The 12,745-nt window shown below is 44.8% G+C and overlaps 1 protein-coding gene across 1 annotated transcript in view; it reads left to right on the top strand.

Moving 5' to 3' along the window:
* Positions 1-12,745, top strand: part of TECTA (tectorin alpha) — a 110,529-nt gene that overhangs the window by 95,218 nt on the left and 2,566 nt on the right. The window contains exons 19-22 of the mRNA XM_006763686.2: positions 1,017-1,180; positions 1,501-1,749; positions 6,454-6,616; positions 7,582-7,669. Of these exons, the coding sequence (XP_006763749.1) occupies positions 1,017-1,180; positions 1,501-1,749; positions 6,454-6,616; positions 7,582-7,669 (664 nt within the window). The remainder of the gene's footprint in view (positions 1-1,016; positions 1,181-1,500; positions 1,750-6,453; positions 6,617-7,581; positions 7,670-12,745) is intronic.

Below are 12,745 nucleotides of genomic sequence, written 5' to 3'. Positions count from 1 at the left end.
TTGAAGGTCAGATAAAGATTTCACAGATAAGAAAAAGCTAAAGGAGTTCATCACCACTAAACTAGTATTATATGAAATGCTGAAAGGTATCCTTTAAGAAGAGGAAGAAGAAAAAGGTAAAGATACTAATTATGAACAACAAATACACATCTATCAACAAGTGAATCTAAAAATCAAGTGAATAAATAATCTGATGAACAGAATAAACTGGTGAATATTATAGAATCAGGGGCATAGAAAGGGAGTGGACTGACTGTTCTTGGGAGGAAAGGGGTGTGGAGGTGCGGGAAGAGACTGGACAGAAAACTTACCCCTATGGATGAGCACATTGGGGGAACAGGTAAGGGCAGAGGGTGAGGTGGGAACTGGGTGGAAGGGAGCTATGGGGGGAAAAGAGGAACAACTGTAATAATCTGAACAATAAAGATATTTTAAAAAAATAAAATAAAGTGGAAAAAATAGGACACACAAAAAAAGAGAGAAATGCAGCCGGGCTCCAGCTGTGGTGTCAGATTCCCCACTTTTAGGTTAGCACAGCCTCTCACTGCTTCTCTCCCTCCTGTTGTCTGTGTTTTCATTCTTTCTGTTCATAACGAGTTGTTAACACGGAGTAAGAAGAGGAAGCTGCATTTGCTCCTTTGGGTTCGTGTGGGCCTGTCTGGGAAAAGATTTGGTGGAGGAGAGATTTTGAATTAAGAATTAAAAGAAAACTTATGTGACCTGCTGCTGGCAATGCTTCATGCTGCCCCTGCTTGGGTACCCAGAGAAACAGGCTGGTTGTAGCCAGAATTCATGAACTCACCCTGTGTGGGCATCAAGGGTGTCTGACTGGAGGGTGCTGCTGGCAGCTATTGTAATACTTGCAGTAGATGCAGAGGCTACCTCCGTACTGATTTATACTGGCCTCATAGGGGTGTATGAAATAAAGCCGTTTCTCCACTTCAGGACATGGATTTGAAATGCAAGCCACATGCTCCTCCCAGATTTAACGCTCTCTGACCCCCTTTGCTCTGCAGTCCAATGGCACTCACATCATGTACAAGAACACAATCTGGATAGAAAGCGCCAACAACACGGGCAACATCATCACCAGGGACCGGACCATCAACGTGGAGTTCTCGTGTGCTTATGAGCTGGACATCAAGATCTCCTTGGACTCGGTGGTGAAGCCCATGCTGAGGTGAGGCTGCAGCCGGCGGGTAAGGGAGCGCCATCGTGCCAGCCAGCTCTGAGCTCTGAAGCATGAGGAAGAACAGTCCCTATTTCCATATCTGCCTTCCTGCCTGAGAGTGGCACCACCCAGTGAAACTTCCCAACTTCCAGATGGGCATGCTGATGGTAATTTACGATGATTTCGTGGCCACACGTGGCTGGAGGGGACCGTATGGACAGTGCAGCCTTGGACCCCACTGCTGCCTGCATTGCCTCCCTCTTCATGTTCAGCTCGAAGTGGCAGATAACTGAGTAACATAACTGCCTCGTGGTCTTTCTCCCTTTCAGTGTCATTAACCTGACCGTTCCAACCCAAGAGGGCAGCTTCACCACCAAGATGGCGCTCTACAAAAACGCCTCCTACAAGCACCCGTACCGCCAGGGCGAGGTGGTGCTGACCACGCGAGACGTGCTGTACGTCGGGGTCTTTGTGGTCGGAGCTGATGCCACCCATTTGATCCTGACGCTGAACAAGTGCTATGCCACACCCTCACGCGACAGCAATGACAAGCTCCGATACTTCATCATTGAAGAAGGGTGCGTAGCCTCTCACCAGGCACAGCCTCGGGGCCTTCACTGTAACATTAGTCTACACCACATTTTATTTTTTTAAATTCTTTATTGTTGAAAGTACCACAGATGTCCCCCTTTTCTTCCATTGACCTCTCCCAGCCTGCCCCCACCCCCAGCCCAGGCCTTCACCCCCTATTGTCTGTGACCGTTCATTATGCTTATATGCATGCAAGTCCTTTGGTTGATCTCTTAATCACCAGCAGCCCTCCCTGCCTTCCCGCTGAGGTTGGATGGCCTGTTCCATGCTTCTATGTCTCTGGACCTATTTTTGTTCATCAGTTTATGTTGTTCATTAGATTCCACAAATGAATGAGATCATGTGATACTTACTTTTTGCAACTGGCTTATTTCACTTAGCATAATGCTCTCCACGTCCATCCATGCTGCTGCGAATGGTAAGAATTCCTTCTTTTTTACAGCAGCATAGCATTCCACTGAGCCTACGCCATAGTTTAGAGAAGGGATAGGAACTAATGCTTGTTGACTTCCTACAAGGCCAGCATTTTGCATCCATGAACTATCAGATTCTCACAATAACCTGGAAGGTAGATGTGAGAACCCTCATTTTATGAATGAGATGGCTCAAGCTTAGTGAGAGCAAGCAAATTGCTCAAAGTCACATGGCAGTTTGCTGGTAGATCCCCAAGTCCACATGGCATTAACTACAAATATATTCTCCATGTGATCAGAGGGTCTGTCCTTACTACTTTAAATTTTAGTTTGAAATAAATGTGAATTATATGAAAATGAAAGAATGTAAAGAGAATAACTGAAAGTTACTAGGACATCTATTAAAATGTAAAAAGAATTAGAATAATAGCCTATAAAATCAAAGAGTTTCTTTTTACTCACCACTATATGCCCAGCACCTAATATATTTTCTGAAATATAATGGTTATGAAGCAAAATTTTATTGAATGAATGAAAAAACGAAGACTATGGATCCAACAACAATAATGATAATTATCTTAATTTTTAAAAACACTGGTTGTGTCAAGCAGTAATTCTTTTTTAATAGCTTGATTGCATATGTAATTTGTATGCACTAAAATGCATTTGCTTTAAGTGTAACAGTCAATGATGCTTGTAACCTTACAAGAGGAGTATGAGCACCACCATGAACTAGTTAGAACATTTCCATCCCCTACTACAATCCTCCTTAAAGCAGGTGACTTATTAATCCAACTTCTTTTTCTATTAGATGTAGGAGAGACCAATTCCAAGTAGCTTATGCAAAAAATAAATAAATAAATAAATAAAGCATTTAATCATCACAAAACCAATTCCAGCCATGGAAGTGGCTTCAGGGACGATTGGACCGGGGCAGATGCTGCCACACCCTCCCCCTCGCTCTGTCCCTTGGCTCTGTCCGTCTCTGTCTCCCCTGCCAGACACTGGCCGCCCTAGACTCGCATTCCCACAGCAGCACCCGAGCCCCGCTCCCCGGCTCCCGGGAGAGCATGGGGAGCCTTTCCGGGACCACGCTTCTCCTGTGTCTGCAGGGATGCAGCATGACGTCACCTGGTGGGTCTAAAACAAAGACAAATTAGCAGAAAAAGGTTTCATAATGTATTTAATACAAGTTTTATGTGACACAGGAGCCTTCAGTATGGGAATGAAGACCCACAGCAGTGGTCGGATCTGAGTGCTGTATGCTGGGCTGGAGGGACAGGCAGAGAGCAGGGACCGGCCAGGCATGAAGTGACTGTAGTGTCATCTGCTCAGCTTCTCCTCCGAGTCCCTTTTGTCTTAAGAGATAAGAATGGTCCTTTCCTTGGGGCATCAGGGGGCACCTCTCCCATGAAGGTTTTATGACTTGTTTCAGGTGGAAAGGGTCAGGGAGAAAGTCAGGGTGACCTTCCTGCTTCTGCCATTTTCTCAGACTCACTCACCTTCAAGGATTCCGTATGCCAAGGTGCCGGCTTCGGGGGAGCACCATGGGGGACGGGGTGTGTGTGCATCAGCTTTAAGGTTGGGAATGGTTCATCAACAGAAGGGTGTGGTCTGGGCAAACAAACAATAAGCCACAGCTTTGCAGATGCAACAGGCTCAGAGGAGGAAGGTACACAGCCAACCCCGCTGGCTGGGCGTGGCCGTGGCTGGGCCCGCAGGAGTGATGTGGAAGTTTCAGGAAAGATCTCACCGAGGCACTTGACTTTCTGAATTGGTTTCCAGCTTCTTCTAGGCAAAGGGAAGGACTTGGTACCCAGTTGGTGTCCTGCAGGCCGAGATGCCCGGGCTAGTGTCACTGTTCTCCCTTCCTCCTCGTCTCCCCCTCCCTGTCATGGTCCTTCCCATAAGAAAAGGCTAAGATCTGAGCCACGACCAAATGCAGATCCAGGTGATGTGGCTTGTGCCTCGTCTGAAGGTCGCTGTGGCACTGAGCATTTTTTAAAGGGAGATAACAGACTTGACCCCAACAGGGGGTGTGGGCAAGTGAGTGTGTTCCTAAACCTCAGCTTCCCTGGGGTCTCCATGAAGGCCTTGGACTTGAACTGTGACTGGGTGTACAGGGATTCTGCCACGTGGGAGAGTTTTAGTTCAGGAGTCCCCTGACCTTGGTTAGCGGTGTGTGTCTCCAGCGAACTTGTATTAAGCGTGATGCTCAGGGCTGAGTGAATGAGCAGCAAAATGGGCTCATAAGAATTCTGAGGAGTCCTAGTTCCTTCCAGCTGGTAGAGTGCAGGGAGGGCGCCAGTGTCCATCCGTGATTCGGAAAGTAGCCTGGGGACATGCAAGTCGCTCCCCCTCCTCTCCGGGTGCCGAGGCGGGGGACTTTCTCCACGGGGTGGACAGAGAATTCTAGAGCTTGACTGCTCACACGCAGGCAGCACACAAACAGCCCAGCTCTGCTCCCCTGGGCCCCTTCCTTCTGTTCCATGTTCTTCTGAGACCAAAACCTAAGTGATCTCTCGTAGCTGGGGGTCTGGTTAAGCGGGAGGGGCTTGCATATCAGGGCTATGACTATTAACTTAGATTATTCACATAGTAACAATGACAAGAAACAGTCTAGCAAGTTTTTGTTTCAGCTCATTTAAGAAACTACTGCCTTGAAGCCTGAGCACAAAACTGAATAGGTATAGGGATGGTGAAGGACTGTTTTCATTTATAATTCTCCTACTGAGTTAGTTAATTCTGGGTGCTGTGGGAAGGCAACTAAGGAAAGAGTCCCCCTTGTATCTTTATCATAAGTAAAGAACCTCTTAGCTCCAATGAGCCGCCCTGGGCCACACAGCACAATGCATCACTTCAATTCCTGCGTCCAGCACAGACTCGCATGCCCCACGTGTGAGGGAGGCACCCTGGGGAGCATGGCTTGATTCTTGCACTCCAGGGGCTCAGCAGCGCTACTGGCCAACCAGGAGCAGCCCCTTGTTCCTGCCTGGCCGCTGGGGGAGGGAACATTTACAAAGGAGGGAGGCCTACGCTGGTGTGGGAGGAAGAGCAGGAGCTGAGCGGGATGAACTGCAGAGACTCCCAGGTGGGGAGACATGACGTGAGAAGCCCCAGGGCATGAGATTGAACATTTGGGGAACTCTAAGTCCTGGAGGCAAGATCTGCGGGCCTGAGGGCTGTCAGTGCCACGGAGGAGAGAAGAGGCTGCCTGCCCCCGAGCAGTGCTCCCGCTCATCCCTGACGGCTTTATCTCAGCTGCTGTCTCCATATGGGAAGAACTCCCAACAGGGTTGAATCAGGGGCTCCTCCCAAAATGGATGGTGAAGAACATACAGAAGTAACCTTGAGTTTGTTAGCCTGACAGCATAGCCCACAGCAGCATGAGGGAGCAGCATAAGAAGCTGAAACGTAGGGAAACTGAGTTCCATCCCCACAGTCATTCTGTTTTTAGATGCAGTTAGGGTCCTAATTGGAGGTGCTATTTGATGTTTTTAAAACAAACGATGTAAATATGAGGACGTAGTCATACATGCCAAACCCACACAATCCAGAGGTCACTTTCACATGCAAAGGCATTTTTACCATTTACAATGGTTTTGTAGAAACCCTATATAATAAAAGGGTAACATGCAAATAGACCGAACAGCAGAACAACTGAGCAACCAATCAAAGCATAGTATGCTAATGATATGCTAAGGCTGCTCAACCGCTTACTATGATGTGCACTGACCACCAGGGAGCAGACAGTCAACTGGTTGACCAGTTGCTATGATGTGCACTGACCACCAGGGGACAGATGCTCTGACTGGTAGGTTAGCTTGCTGCTGGGGTCCAGCCAATCGGGATTGAGCAAGATGGGCCAGATATGCCCTTGAACCCTCCTGCGGTCCCTACCTGGCCCAATTGTGCAGTGGTGGGGTTCCTCAGCTGGGCCTGTGCCCTCTTGCAATCTGGGACCCCTTGGGGGATGTCAGAGAACAGGTTTCAGCCCAATCCCGCAGGCCACTCCCCTTGGGAGAGCGCCAGACACAGGGCTCCTGGCTAGTGAGTGCTCCTGTGGCAGTTCGAGCCTCTCCTGATCAGGACTGATTGGGCGGGAGCCCACGGCAGGCACAGTGGGGCCAGGATGAGTGGGAGCAGCAGGTGGCATTGGACTGCAGGTTTTGGCCCAATCCCTGCAGGCCACCCAGAGGGACCCCACCCATGCATTAATTTGTGCATCAGGCCTCTAGTATGAAAATAAGAAGCAAAGGTATTATTTTTTCTGAATAGGTGTCAGAACATTAAAGACAACACCATTGGCATCGAGGAGAACGGGGTCTCCCTCACCTGCCGCTTTCACGTCACAGTCTTCAAGTTCATCGGGGATTACGATGAAGTCCATCTTCACTGCGCAGTGTCACTCTGCGATTCGGAGAAGTACTCCTGCAAAATAGTGAGTGAATCTCGCTGCCCCGTCTCCCAACATGGGTCACACGTGCCAGGGTTTATGTGATTCCTCAGGGTCCTTCAGGTCTCACGGCCCCTGGAAGTCCTTGGGGGCTTGCAAGCGGCAGTCGCCTCTGGGGAGACAGTGAGAGAGAGGACACAGCGGAACAGTGCCACTGACCCCTCTGTCTCCACAGTGTCCACTGTCCAGTGTGACACCAGGTTAGGGTCTCCCAAACCCGGCACTGCTGACATTTGGACCAAATCATTCTTTGGTGGAGACTGTTCTGTGCATCGTTGGACATTTATCAGCTTCCCTGACCTCTACCCCCAGATGCCTGTAGCTCCTCCAGCTCAAACATCCCAGAATGTCTCCTAACATTGCCAGTTGGCCCCTGGGGGCAAAGGCAGCCCATTTAAGAACACCTACATCAGAGTCTCAAGGAGCCAGGTCACCCGAATCTGAGGTAAACACTGGGGATTGCCCTGTAGCTCATCCAGAGCCATGCCAGGGCCTGAGGGTCTGGAAGGGCAAGGGGGGATGAGTTGACAAGCCGATCCTCTCTTCCATGCCAGGTGTACTTCCCACCATGTATGGCTAATGTCACTAAGATTTTATTGCACTGGTCCCTAACCTTTAACACTCCAGCTTTCTGCTTACCCCATATTTACAAAATTGAGATGTGAATTATAGTCAGAGCTTCTTCCACGTGCTGCTGCATAATTAGTGTCTGATGAGATACAGCACTCCTCATTCCCAGGAATGCATCTAATTCTAGTGCTGAGAATACATTTAAGTCTCTTCAACAGAGAGCCTAAAGTCCGGGGGCTCTGTGATCGAGAAGGCATTGGGCACGTTAATCTGAACAGTGATGGTGCTCGGAGCAACCACTGCCTCGGGAGGTGGAAACATGGTGGAAAAGAGATACGACCCTGATCATGTAAAATTTCCCCTGTTGTTCTGTCTTTCAGAATTGCCCACAAAATTCCAGGATTGCCACAGAATATACCAAAGAACCTAAAGAACAGATCATATCAGTGGGACCCATTAGGAGAAAAAGTATGTATGTTTCCTAAAACACACTATAAATCATTAAAACAAGGGGAGGGGAAGGCCTGAGGCAACTCTTGTTTGTGCGTCACCTGTAATGTGAATCTAATGAATGAGGAGCTGAACATATTGCCCACTTCATGATGATACCCTTTCCTTGACTATTAAAAATTCACAATCACACTGGGCTTTTCCTTTTCCTCCCCTCTCTTTTAAGCAGGGGTGGGGAACATCTGGCCTGTGGGCCTTCAAATCATTTGGTCTGGCCCTGCCAATGCATTGTGGGTCAGTTGATTAAATGTTTGACCAAATATAACAGGCTGAATTTTAAGTTGATAATTTTATATGGGATTCAAAAATGCCAACAGAATAAGTGGGAGGTACACTGACACTCTCCCAGGAACAAACTGGAAATACAACTAAAGTTATAGAAAAACCACCCTGAAAAATCAGCTGAAGACTAGCTGGAAAGAACCCTAATAACTAAGGACGCAAAGAGGAGACCACATGGAGTCTAGTAGGAAGGGCAGAGGCTCAAAAGGGCTGGCTAGCCTCCTTCAGACACCAGCTAAAGTTCCAGAGGGATATCTCAGCTGTGGGGTTCCCACTGAGAACTCTGGGGTCTAAACCCCCGGCTAGGCACCCCAGCCCACAGCATCAGAAGTGATAACTGTGTCCACATAACATTAGGCTGTGAAAAGCAGCAGCATTGCTGTCTGCCTGAGAGAGACAGCTGGAAATGCAGGCACCCTCTTAAAGAGCCAATGCACAAAATTTCATGTGCAGCTACTCATGTTGGGCTCCAGCAGAGGTAGCGCAAAGTAGACTAAAGCTGAGTGAGGAGAGTCTAGGGTTGGGGAGTCTGGGGTTGGAGCTCGGAGGGCAACCAACCGAGTTCCCTGTGCTGAGTTTTCTTGCACCCTGTGAAGGACATCTTTCTCTGGTGGACCTTTGCTATCTAGGCGGTTTTGGCCTGGGGAAAAGGCAATTCCCCACCCTGCTGGAAGACCTCTCACCCCACTCCATGGTCAATAGCCTAATACTAATTAAGACTGGACGGCAGGCAGAGGCAGATCCCTAGAAGCTTTAAGTCTTTGCCTAATCTCCTTCTTGGCCCAGGGCTAGGAAAAACACATCTTGGCCATTTCCAAAGGCACCCAGCCCCAGCAGAGGGAGCCACAAGCTGTGGATTGGTGATAGCTCCAAATAGGGTACTCAGGACCAGTCACAAATAGTGTCTGACGTTGTCCTGCACTAGATATTGGGAGTAGAAGCAGATCTATCTAATACATAGACACAAACCCAAACAGGCAGCCAAAATGGGAAGATAAAAAATCAAGCCCCAAGTGAAAAAATAGGAGAATTCTCTGGAAAAAGAGCTAAATGGAATTGAGAGAAGAAATTTATCAGATATAGAGTTCAGAATAATGATGGCAAGGAAACTCAACAGCATGAGAAATGATATAATAACTATGAAAAAGATCAGTTGGGAATAAAGATTGACATAGCACTAATAAAGAAAAAATTGGAAGGAATATACAACAGATTAAGGGAAGCCAAGGATAAATAAGTGAATTAGAAGACAAGATAGAAAAAAATCACTCAATCAGAGAAGCAAACAAACAAACAAAACAATTAAAATACATGAGCAAAGCTTAAGGGAGCTGTGGGACAACATGAAACAACAATATTTCCATCATAGGAGTGACAGCAGGGGAAGAAATGAGCAAGGCATAGAGAACATGTTTGAAGAAATAATGGCAAAAAACTTCCCTAACTTGGTAAAGGGAAATGTCACAAAAGTTCAGGAGGCACAGAGAGTCCCATGCAAGAACGCTTCCAGCAGGGTGGGGAATTGCCTTTTCCCCAGGCCAAAACCGCCTAGATAGCAAAGGTCCACCAGAGACATCACCCAGACACATCATAATTAAAATGCCAAAAACTAAAGACAAAGAGTGACTCTTAAAGGCAGCAAGAGAAAAGCAATTTGTTACCTACAAAGGAGCGCCCATAGGATGTCAGCTAATTTCTCATCAGAAATTCCACAGGCCAGAAGGAATGGCATGAAGTATTCAAGGTAATGAAAAGCAAGGATCTGGAACCAAGATTACTATATCCAGCAAGGTTATCATTCAAAATAGACAGTGAAATAAAGAGCTTCCCAGACCATTAAAAAAAAACAGGCTAAAGGAGTTATCACCACCAAATTAGCAATGCAAGAAATGCTAAAAGAACTTCTGTAATGGGAAAGAGAGAGAGAGAGAGAGAAAGAGAGAGAGAGAGAGAGAGAGAGAGAGATAAAGAATGAAAATGGCTATAAGTAAGTACCTATCAATAATAACCTTAAATGTAAATGGATTGAATGCTCGAATCAAAAGACACAGAGTAGCTGAATGTATATAAAAATATGACCCAATTATATGCTGTCTACAAGAGACCCATCTCAGAACAAAAGACTCACACAGGATGGAAGGGATGGAAAAAAAATTTCCATGGAAATGGAAACAAAATAAAAGGTGGGATAGCAATACTCATATCTAATAAAAAAGACTTCAAAATCAAGGCCATCACAAGAGACAAATAAAGTCACTACATAATACTAAAGGGATCAATCCAACAAGAGGATAGAACCCTAGTAAACATATATGCCCTCAATATAGGAGCACCTAAATATATTTTTTAAAAATCTAGAGAACTTTTAAAAAGAAGTCAACAGCAATACAGTTATTATAAGGGACTATAACACCCTGCTGACTTCACTGGATAGATCTTCCTGACAAAAAATTAACAAGAAAACAGAGTCTAAATGATATACTAGATCAGATAGATTTAATTGACATTTATAGAACATTATACCCCAAAGCTTCAGTATATACATTCTCAAATGCACATGGGTCACTCTCAAAGATAGACCACATGTTAGGACACAAAACAAGTCTCTACAAGTTCAAGAAGATTAAAATCATATCAAACATCTTCTCAGATCACATTGGAATGAAATTATAAATCAACTACAGTAAAAAACACCCCCAAACATTCAAACACATGGAAGCTAAATAGCATGTTATTAAACAATGAATGGGTTGCCAATGAGATCAGCAAAGAAATAAAAAACTTTCTGGGAACACACAACAAACAAAAACCTCTGAGACACAGAAAAAGCAGTCCTGAGAGGGAAGTTCATAAGGAAATAGTAAATATTAGAGCAGAAATAAATGACATAGAGACTAAAAAAAATACAAAAATATCAATGAAACCAAGAGCTGGCTCTTTGAAAAGATAAACAAGATTGGTGGACATTAGCCAGACTCATCAAGAAACAAAGAGAGAGGACCCAAATAAATAAAATCAGAAACAAAAGAGTGAAGTAATAACCGACACCACAGAAATACTAGTTGTAAGAAAATACTATTTACAGCTATATGCCAACAAGCTAGACAATGTGGATGAAATGGTCAAATTCCTAGAAAAATACAATATCCCAAAACTAAATCAGGAAGAATCAGAAAACCCGAAAAGGCCCATAACAACTGATTACATTGAAGCAAAAAAATAATAATAATAATTAAAAATCTTTTAAAAAGCCCTGGTCCAGATGGCTTCACAGGGGAGTTTTACAAAAAAAAATTCAAATGAGAACTAACACCTATATTCATCAAACTACTCCAAAGCATCCAAAAGGAAGGAACACTTCTAACCTCTTTTTATGACGCTAGCATCATCCTGAATTTTAGACCAGATAAAGACACAACAAAGAAAGAGAATTATAGGCTAATATCCCTGATGAACATAGATGCTAAACTCCTCAACAAAATATTAGCAAATTGAATCCAAAAGTATATAAAAATGATCATACACCATGACCAAGTGGGATTAGTTCCAGGGATACAAGGCTGGTACTGTATTTACAAAACAATAAATGTGATTCATCAAATACACAAATTGAAAGACAGAAATCACATGATCATATCAACTGACACAGAAAAAGAATTTGACAAAATCCAACACCCATTTTTGATAAAAACTCTCAGCAAAGTAGGAATAGAGGTAGCATATCTCAACATGAGAAAGGCCATATATGACAAATCTACAGCCAACATCATACTTAATGGGCCAAAACTAAAACCATCTCTCCTGGTTAAGAACAGGAACAAGACAAGGATGTCCACTTTCACCACTCTTTGCCTGATCTCCTTCTTGGCCCATTTTTTTTAGTGGAATTGAAGTGTGTTTTTTTTAGAGAAGCCAGTCCAGGAAAAGGTGCAGCTGGGGTTCCAGGAGCAGGCCAGTGTCCAGAGCTTCCTTTCCACATTACTGTCAGAGTAGTTCAGCACCCCAGCTAATTAAAGTCTATTGGTCCACGTGTGGAGGCCCATATGGCCATAAGCCACGTGAGTAATGGGGAGCGCATCTCCTGCCATCAACCCCAAAGTCTAGCACACCAAGAAAGAGACCGCTTTCACCACTCTTATTCAACACAGCACTGGAAGTCCTAGCCACAGTGATCAAACAGGACTCTAGCCACTGAGCCAAACCAGCTAGCACTCGATGGCATTTTTATACACCAATAATGAATTCTCAGAAAGTGAAACTGAACAAACAACCCATTTTACCACTGCAACAAAAAAATTAAGATATTTGAGAATACACTTAACAAGAAAGTAAAAGACTTATACTCAGAAATCTACATGACATTGAAAAAAGATAGAAGAAGATGTATGCAAGTGGAAGAATATACCATGTTTATGGATTGGTAGAATTAACATCATTAAAATGTCTGTATTACCCAAAGCAACCTACGGATTCAGTGCAATCCCTATTAAAATACCAAAGGCATATTAAAAAGATCTAGAACAAACACAACAAAAATTTATATGGAACTAAAAAAGACCCCACGTAACCACAGCAATCTTGAGAAAGAAGAACAAAGTTGGAAGAATCACAATACCAGATATCAAGTTATACTCAAAACAGCCTGCTAATAGCACAAGAACAGGCATATAGTTTGATGGAACAGAACGGAGACCCCAGAAATCGACCCAAGTTTAAGTCAGTTAATATTTGACAAAGTAGATAAGTGCATAT

The sequence above is a fragment of the Myotis davidii genome, unplaced genomic scaffold (genome assembly GCF_000327345.1).
Source record: "Myotis davidii unplaced genomic scaffold, ASM32734v1 scaffold799, whole genome shotgun sequence".
Lineage (NCBI taxonomy): Eukaryota > Metazoa > Chordata > Mammalia > Chiroptera > Vespertilionidae > Myotis > Myotis davidii.
The sequence above is the reverse complement of the archived record's forward strand: the minus strand, read 5'-3'. Positions and strand labels throughout refer to the sequence as shown.